A 9,842-nucleotide genomic window follows, 5' to 3' on the forward strand; every position below is an offset into this window, starting at 1 on the left:
ATTGAATAATAATAATATTGATTAAAACATTTATGAAAATCAAATAATTAGATTTATAAATATAATAATATCTATTAAAAATTTATGAAAACAAATATTTAGATATATAATTTTACATCATTTATAATATATGTCAAATATTTAGATCTATAAATATAATAATATCTATTATATTATGAAAATCAAATAATTAGATTTATAAATATAATAATATCTATTAAAAATTTATGAAAACAAATATTTAGATATATAATTTTACATTATTTATAATATATGTTTATAATTTCTTTTATATTTAATAAAGCATCTCAAACTTCATCATATTGAGAATTGGATAAAAATCTCATTATAATTCTAAGATTATTTATATATATTATTATTATAAATGAAAATAAATTTTCTTCTGATTCTTAGTTGACCGAAAAGCAACTTCTTATTATAAATGGGGTAAATCTTATCATAATTTCAAATTTATATATATATATATATATATAAAGATTTTTTGTTTCTCTAATTAACTAGTTGTCATGATATCCTTCATCTTGTGCTAACAATAAACCATGAATTTTGATGTTGGAATTATTTGTTTAGTTGTCATGATATCTTTCATCTTGTCCTTACAATGAACTATGAATCTTGATATTGGAATTATTTGTTTGGCTGCCATGATATCATTCATCTTGTTCTGACAATGAACCATGATCTTTTGGTTGCCATGATATCCTTCATCTTGTCCTTTCAATGAACCATGAATCTTGATATTAGAATTATTTGTTTGGTTGCCATGATATCCTTCATCTTGTCCTAACAATGAACCATGAATTTTGATGTTGGAATGATTTGTTTCTCTATTTAATCTGTTGCCATGATTTGATTCTTCATCTTGTCCTTACAATAATCCATGAATTTTGATGTTGGAATGATTTGTTTCTCTATTTAATCTGTTGCCATGATTTGATTCTTCATCTTGTCCTGACAATGAACCATGAATCTTGATGTTGGAATTATTTGTTTCTCTATTTAACCCGTTGTCATGCTCTGATTTTTCATCTTGTCCTAACAATGAACCATGAAGCTTGATGTTGGAATTATTTGTTTCTCTATTTAACACGTTGCCATGATCTGATTCTTCATCTTGTCCTAACAATGAACCATGAATCTTAATGTTGGAATTATTTGTTTCTCTATTTAACCCCATTGCCATGATTTGATTCTTCATCTTGTCTTGACAATAAACCATGAGTCTTGAAGTCTTGGAATTATTTATTTCTTTGTTGCCATGATCCGATTCTTCATCTTGTACTGATGATGAACCATGAATCTTGATGTGATAATAACCGCAAAAAATTTCTTAAAAACTAGATCTAGATCACAAAAACTTAAATTCCATCTTTATAAATATGTTTAAAAAAATTACTGTAATATATTATCCCATATTCCATTATTATCCCATATTCCAATCTTTATAAATATTGTTAAAGAAATTACTATAATATAATATATTATTTAATTTTTGGGTTTATTTAAATTTTTAATTTGATCGAGGCACTTCATTCTTAGCCAGATAGTGGTCCAAATTTCTCGATCAAAGGCACTTCATTCTTTGCCAGATAGTGGTCCAAATTTCTCTGGTCAGAAAATGTTTTACAAAGGAGAAGGTAAAAATGAAAAATCTTAATCTTTACCTAGACAACTTTTTCATTGAAATTTTTTAAACATTCTCAATCTCACTTATGTCTGATCAACTTTTTCATTGAAATTTTTTAAACATTCTCAATCTCACTTATGTCTGTCTAAATCATATCCCATGTATGGATAGTGGTCCAAATTTCTCGATCAAAAGACCTTCATTCTTAGCCAGATAGTGGTACAAATTTCTCTCGTCGGAAAATGTTTTACAAAGGAGAAGGTAAAAATGAAAAATCTTAATCTTTACATTGACAACTTCTTCATTGAAATTTTTTAAACATTCTCAATCTCACTTATGTCTGTCTAAATCATATCCCATGTATTTCAGATTTTGAAACATCCAAACATAATGAATCCAAATGTCAATAACAATAAATACTTTTTTAATGTATCTCTAAATTATTTGATTGCTAAAACGGCATTCAAAATTATTTAGTAAATAATAATCTAATTTGAATATCACAATAAAGTCAAACACCAAAACACCAAACTCGTAAATAATCATCCTTTCTTTGTGGGTCAAAGGAGCCCCAGTACCTACTCCTGACAATTATTTAGTAATTCCCTTCATATACAGAAAATGTTTCTGAGAAAAATAAAATTGATGCAACCAAAGAAGCATCAACAATATGATCATGACATCAACCCCTAGCACAACCAGTTGAAGATGGGTCCGTCAGCAAGGCGACCAAGGATCAAACCTCATAGAGGCTGTTGCACGCCCGGGCCAGGTGCAATCTCCAGGTGACTTTAACAGCTTAGATGCCTTTGGATCACGGTTTCTCAAGCCAAAAGGAACACAAACAACTTAACAAACAAACAAACAAAAAACAATATGTTTATGAAAAACAAAATTCAAAACTGAATACTCAAAGGTATGATCATGGCACTCAATTCATTACTGGATACTCGGAAGGCAAAGTGGCAGCACATGGAGGTGGCACAAGTGAATATCACGACTTATTTAGTGAATATCACGAGCTAGAAACATGGTTTGCTACAAAACATCAGTGAATATCACGATTTTAAAACAATATTTATAACAGTTAAATTGCTTTATTAAATTGCTTTATAACAATCTATAGAAATAGACAGTCAAAATAGTTCAATTCAAGAGCATAAGCTAGAAACATGGTTTGCTACATGAACAAATATCTTGAAAACATTCAAAATATTTCGAAAGGAGATGCAGTATATGGCATCGACTCTAAAAACAAAGACCTGTGAGAACCACCTGGCCCATCTACTTTAACATGTGAACTTAAAACATACTTTAAAAACGCAAATCATGCATTCCATACAAATTTAGAAAATCTTCAGAAAGCAGACATAAAAGGTTCATGTTTTGTCGCCTTAATTCTCCAGTATCATTATCAAAATTCATAGTTGTGGTTGAAGCCGGCAGAAAACTTTCAAATAGTTTAATTTCCTGGCATTTAGTAACAGACTAGTCTTACACTTGCACTAAAAAGAAATAAAGTAATCTACTGCCAATATTAATATAAATTCGGCAAACTAAATCACACTAGTATAAAGTGGCTGGAAAATTAAGACCGCGACTTCACCCGAAGACTGAAACTAAGCTTCATCTTGTGACTTCCCCAATTTGTACAGCAGTTCAGAAGTTCTCAACGTCGGAAGCCACCACGCATAAACAGAGGATCTGAAGGACAGTCTATAGAGAGATGTCCACGACCCCCACAGACATGGCAGTAAATTATCTTGAAATCATCAAACCCTCCACGTGCTTCAAAACCTCCACGTGTTTCAAACCCTCCACGTGGTGCCATAATTCTAGGAGGGCTTTGAACACGGGGGCAGTCCCTGACAAGATGACCAGGTTCACCACAGCCATTGCAAACCGGGCTATTCATACAATCTCGAGCCAAGTGGCCAGTCTGGCGACAATTATTGCAGGCCTTATCATTAGGACAGTCTGCCATAATATGCCCAGGCAAATAGCACTTCTTGCAGAGTGCTGATTTTGGAAGTCCTAGCTCATGAGCAGAACATTCCTTTGCCATGTGACCTGTTTTACCACACATGTTACAGACAGGCTCATTGCGGCAATCAGCTGCAAGATGACCAGGCTTCTTGCAATTCCTGCATAATTGCTCTTTTGGACACTTCGATGCAATGTGCCTGTCATGAGAAAAAACAAAAAATAAAAAACAAATTAGGGCCTCCACATGCCTTTTCTTTCCGTGTCGAAGCTTGTTTTCTTTCTGCCCAACGAAAACATGATCAAATAATAATATAGCATACCCTGAAACTCCACAGTTGTTGCATACAGAAGCATTTGGACACTCTCGTGCATAGTGCCCTGTTCGCTTGCAGTTGTTACAAAGCTCAATAGGCCTGAAAGAGCGAAGCAGAAATGTTCAGAACCAAACGAACTAAAAAGTAGATAAAGCCCACCTTGATTATGCCCCAAACCTAATACAGTATACAAAATGTGGAACAAAGGTTCCCAACAGCAGAAGTTATCTTCCAATTAAATGATGAATCCTCCAAGAGCATATGGTATATTGATACAAACGTTACTATTCAAGAAATCAGTGTCCAAGTTCAAAATTATACATCTCCAGATAGATGAAAGAAATTAGTGTCCAAGTTCAAAATTATATATCTTCAGATAGATGAAGCAAAAGACACGAATAAAAATATTTCAAATGTTTATTCCATCCATTCCAATGGCTGAGGGAAAATAGAAAGAATTCTCTAGTATAAACAAGTAACATAAAGATATGTCAATTGGGTATCTCAGGTGGTTGGGAGGAATGGATGTCCTACTCCCCCCAAGTTTAATTCCCACGAGTGACAAGTTGAACTCATGTCGAGTTGATTGTTTGTTGTAATGAACATCCTTGCCTATGGGCTGGAGGGTAGGGTGCTTGGTTACATGGAAAAAAGGCAGGTAGCTTCAAGTTATATGGAGGCAAAAAAACATTCAGAATTACATCCAAACATCTAAACATATTACATCCAAACATCTAAACATGCAAGCAAGAGATAATTAATATAGCTAGAATTAGGTAAAAAGTCAACAATCTCAATAAGAATTTTAATTGCATCTCTTGCCACCACCCCCCATACATGTATTGGACCCTGTGATAGACTGCGTACTGTTAATGACAACAGTCTAAGTATCCATCTACAATGTCATTCATCACCGATGTCTAATAGTAATCAATCACCAGTCAAGCATTATGTTATTTTTATCCATTAGCTAGTGGGCTATTCTTTACATTGGAAAAATCAAATTGTAGTTAATAGAATGTAAGCCAAATCAACACTACTATTTGCTGCAAGATTTGTGATTTGCTTGGAAAAAGACTAAGGGGAACTGGAAGTCAGACAATCACAAAATATCAATTTTATTTGAAACCCAAAAAGGGTATGATCAGGTCCCTATTTGAAACAACACAAAATGGCTACAGTTGGGACATTGAGGAAGAAGACTAGCGATGCAATGAGGAGCTGAAGTGACAAAGGTGGGGAAAGAGAAACGGAGTGAAAAACAGCAAGACTATTTGATCAGATCAACCCAACAGGTGAGACTAAAGGTGCAAGAATACCTCAAATCAACATGCCATGTAGAGAAACATCTCCATGTCCTGACTCAACTCAAGTCAATCTCACACAGGTTATGGTGTGAGTCACAAAGGTGGAAAAAATCTTAGGAAGATTGAAATTGCTGGACTTGGTAGATATGCTACTAAGAGGAAGCAAAGCAACACTTCATAATCGACTGCACAGCTTACAGCCACATGTGGAATGGTTTGCTATTAGAAGAATGGAGATGGCCCACAGTGTTTCAGGACAGCCAGTTGGAAGACAGCACAAGAGGGGCAACAAGGATCATGCACCTCAGGGGAAGACTGTTTCAGGCCAACCAACAAGGGCCTTTCAGCTACGCGGTCCACCACAAAGCCTTTTGGTGGACTCCACACACCACGGTGAAACATCCAGATAAGTAGTTCTAAAGTGAGGATTATAGTTCCCAACCCACCATGTTAATGAGCTGTGTTTTCTGCATTATCAGTCATTTCCCTCTGTAAGATAAATTTGTATCAAAGGCCTACGATAAATCTGCTATACTTCAAAGTTCATACTACTCATTACAATAGCAAATACATCTCATATCAATATCAGCTCACTCCTTTTAAAGTTTCAGAATATTCCACCCCCCCCCAATATTTAAGTTCCCCTCAACAACACCACCTTTCTACACCAGAGTGAAGAAGAATTAGATATGCCACACTCCTCTATGCATCTGTTTTACTTTAACCATCCAAAAATTATAGTAATAACATACATCATAGACAAGATTACTCCTTTGGGAATGTTCCCTCCACGTTCAGTTAAAATTCTCTTATCTTCTTTCTACACAGTATGTTAAGAGGAATTTAATGTTCACCTGGAAGACCTGGGACCATATCCATTCCTATCATTAGGGTATAGTCTATAAGGCTCGCTGCGACGAAATGTGCGTCTCCCTACTACATCACTCTGAATGCGTCGTCCCCTCCGTGATCCTCCATTGTCAAAATTCATCCTTACGCTTACCTGTATTCAAGGGTCACTGACACAAAACCAGACTTTCAGAAAGAGCTCATAAATACTTCTCCAAACTATGTACAGTTAGGAGCATTCCTTCCATTTTTCCACCACTATATTTCTTGTGTTTAGTTTCCTCTGACTTCAACAACAGAATGCAACAAAAATCTCCAACCATAACTTACCCTCTGCAAATGGAAAAAACAACCCTAAGAAACCTCTGCAAACTTAAGTGATCACTTCAAAATGTGCTTCAAGATGCAATCAAACCACCTAGAATCTCAAACCCAATTGTATCAGATATGATTTTTAAAACCAGGATGCACTAACCCTCCGCTCCTTTGCACAGAACAAATAACTAGTGCAACTGGCAATTTAAAACCCCAAAAGAGTTGGACCACCATCCAACAAAATCCAACCATCTCCAATCCATAATACTGTAATTACCATTCACATCCAAGAAACTTGCTATGGAAAATGAAAATTACTGGCAACACACTTTCAACAATTTTCAGTAACCAAAAATGCATTATACTAAGAAACTTTGAAGTGGAAACTATTTCGAGCCTTAAACTAACCAATAAAACATTGAAATTAATCCCTTTATATACAATGAGAGAATCATGCAATAAGTACTTAAACATGAAGGCAGCCACTCCAAGAGCTTTCCGGTTGCAAAATCACCTTAAATTGAATCTTGAAAGGGCATACAAGATAAACTGTTTGATAACTATTGGATGAAATAAAAAACGATAAGAAAAGCAGCAAAATCAAATGAAACTTAAATCGGTCAAGACATGGATTAACAGAGAAAACTAAATTCCTTCGGATTAACAATGTTACACAAGTATGTGTCCAATCGCCCCCCTCCCCCTCCCCCACCCCCACCCTTTGCTGTTCACTTTCCAATTAATGCGAGCACAATGTTCTACCAACATTCTTAAAAGCATTAAGATCGGATTTTGAACCTTTAAATTTACCCACAATCATCTCGTTGTTCTATCTAACAAAACTGGATATACGCATTAAATGTCTACGAATTGTCAAACTCTCCATTGTTTCCCACCGTTAGTGGCACCCATCCCTTTCAATGACTCTTATAACCAGTTGATTAGAAAGGAAATTCATTTTCTAACTCCGATCACGACATTCTGCCTATCATTCTGTATTCAAACCTAAAAGTTAAGCCTCTGCAATCAACTTAAATATAACAAGTTGCAAATATAATGAGCAAAATTGTCGTATTGGAAGGTGTCATCACCACTGCTTTCAGAATTGCTTATCAACTGTCGATACAAAAGAATGAACAGATAAGTAATGAAAGATCGACACTGAAAGGGGGAAAAGGGGCTCGAAGTGGGGAAGTGAGTTTTGCCCCTAATTTCAATTTTTCCCTCTTTTCGGAATGTTTATTTTTAGGACCACTGCCGATTTTACAGCATTGGATAGCACCCTGTAGCAATCCAATGCACTAATTAACCCTATAGCTCCCCATTTCAGTACTAACAGTCACAACAACAACGGCCCAACACATGTCGTCAACAGCGAGTGAGCAAGCATTCTCTCTTATTCCAGTGCAAATCCAAATAATAGCCGTATAATCCTTCTATGTCAAACAAGGTCCAAATAAATAAGTTAACTAGGCTACACTAATAGCGTTCCTAAGAATGGAAAAATCGTGTTCTATCGCGCATCAAGTCACGCTCGGATGATTCTAAACGATGGCCCCAAATTTCTGGCAACCCTAGGGGGGAATAAAAAAAGGTTTCAATATCACTTTAATAAAACGAAATTTTGGAACCCCTAGAAAATGCCTCGAGGCTTCTCACAATCTCGATGGCTGGTTCAGAAATGAATCGACCCAGTGCAAAGCTTGTAGAAAGACGGTACCTTCACTAACATTTGAGATCAAACTCAAGATATACTTAAAAGAAACATAAAACCATGAATACAATCATAAAAACCTCCCCATCCCTGCCCTAGCCTAAAAAAGAACTCTAGATGAGAGTAGGGAAAAACAAACGCTTACCTGTGAAATCTGATGTATGGGTCGAGAGTTCGAATGCCGCTGCGTAGGTGCCTCGCGTACCTCGAGCGGACGCTCCCCTTAGCTTCAACCTCTGAGAATACACCAAGTAGGGTTTAGAATTACAACACCCTTATAACCAAAGGTCCTGACGGCTTCGGCGTGAGTGTTCACTTGAAACGGAAGATATTATCGCTAATGGTTATAATTGTTTTAACGTTCTTATTTCTTTATACGTTAACTCGGGACCCAAGTTCACCTCATTAACTTATTCACTAACTCGGGTCGGCCGAGTCCGCTTTTACGGCTATTTTGTTTGGGGTTTACCTATAACCCAAGTTCACCTCATTAACTTATTCACTAACTCGGGTCGGCCGAGGCCGCTTTTACGGCTATTTTGTTTGGGGTTTACCTAAACATGCTTCGGATGAATTCCTTAAGCCAATTTTATTTTTTAATATGAGATCATTTAAATTTGGCTGAACAATTTAGTTAGAGTTTTGATTGATCTGGAATTTTGATTGAATATGTGATATTTTGAATTAATTAAAATGGGAATTTTATTTTATTTTATTGATTCACTTATTTTGGAAGGCTAGTTTGTATATTGGATTGAAGAAGGAACTACTCACCAATGAGATGTTATCATTAGAGTTGGGATGCTATCATCATAATTGTGCGAGGCTCAAGAGGTTAGCTCATATATTAGATGGAAGAAGGATCTACTCACCAATGAGATGTTATCACCATGATTGGGATGCTATCACCAGAATTGTGTGAGGCTCGGCATCAATGCCCTTTAGGATAGTTTTAATTCTCCCAAAAGTGGCTTCCATCTTCAGCCCCTTCCCATGAGGTTTGAACATGAGACTTGAGGGGACTAAACCCCACACAAACCAAGTGATATACACCTCATGGGTTAAAATGGGAAAATTTTAAAAACATTTTTTTGTTATGCACAAAACTTTATTCATAATGAAAATTTGACTTATTTGAAATTCTTATTGGATATCTTTTCATATTTTTGGATGAAAGGGCATATGTTTCCTACACTATTATTAGTTTGATCTATTATAATGTGGATAAGAATTTGTTTTGAGGAAATCATTTAAAAAATTATCTTCACATTGGTAGCAAGTGTCCAATACCAATATCCTAAGCCCAACTAATTTACTAATATAGTTATAGTGTCAATGCAACATGTTCATACCATAGTCCAACCATGCTTTGTAATCCATCAACCCCTTACGCTCATACTAATGATTGCACACATTGTGCACAATTATTGTTGAACCCATGACCTCCCAAATTATAACTTACCATTGTAACACCCTAGTTTTCATCCCCATTTTAGCAATGTATGTTTGTAAATACGATGTATAGTGATGAGCCAAATGATGTAAGATGTAAATAATGTATATTGAAAAATAATAAAATGAAAATAGACATGGATGATGTCATATGGGTCTATGATTCCACCACATATGGTGGTTTATGGGGCGAGGGTTGTCTAAGTGGTGGTCCAAGGGAAAATCCCATGTACTTAGAGTCTTAAGCCACCTTCATA

General features: G+C 35.5%; 1 protein-coding gene across 2 annotated transcripts; it reads right to left on the minus strand.

Annotated features, from left to right (window-relative positions):
* Window positions 1-3,019: 3,019 nt before the first annotated feature.
* LOC149244865 (uncharacterized) lies at window positions 3,020-8,473 on the minus strand. Of its 2 annotated transcripts, XM_089457578.1 has the most exons (5): window positions 8,279-8,473; window positions 6,435-6,522; window positions 6,110-6,274; window positions 3,955-4,047; window positions 3,020-3,831 (listed from the first exon to the last, which is right to left on the minus strand). In XM_089457578.1, exons 3-5 carry the CDS (start codon window positions 6,244-6,246, stop codon window positions 3,318-3,320), a joined length of 744 nt encoding a protein of 247 aa, XP_089313704.1. In that variant the 5' UTR covers window positions 6,247-6,274; window positions 6,435-6,522; window positions 8,279-8,473; the 3' UTR covers window positions 3,020-3,317. The 2 variants fall into 2 exon arrangements, with proteins under 2 accessions (XP_089313704.1, XP_089313703.1); XM_089457577.1 differs by lacking the exon at window positions 6,435-6,522 and having other exon boundaries at window positions 8,279-8,471.
* Between the last annotated feature and the right edge of the window lie 1,369 nt (window positions 8,474-9,842).

The sequence above is a fragment of the Pinus tabuliformis genome, chromosome 7 (genome assembly GCF_031772625.1).
Source record: "Pinus tabuliformis cultivar Carrire ecotype Pingquan chromosome 7, CPIR1, whole genome shotgun sequence".
Classification (NCBI taxonomy): Eukaryota; Viridiplantae; Streptophyta; class Pinopsida; order Pinales; family Pinaceae; genus Pinus; species Pinus tabuliformis.

Coding starts and splice junctions, on each gene's coding strand:
- LOC149244865 (XM_089457578.1), bottom strand. CDS start 6,246: ATGAATTTTGACAATGGAGGATCACGGAGGGGACGACGCATTCAGAGT. Junction 4,048..6,109: donor TATGGTCCCAGGTCTTCCAG/GTGAACATTAAA, acceptor TCGCTCTTTCAG/GCCTATTGAGCTTTGTAACA. Junction 3,832..3,954: donor AACAACTGTGGAGTTTCAGG/GTATGCTATATT, acceptor TTCTCATGACAG/GCACATTGCATCGAAGTGTC.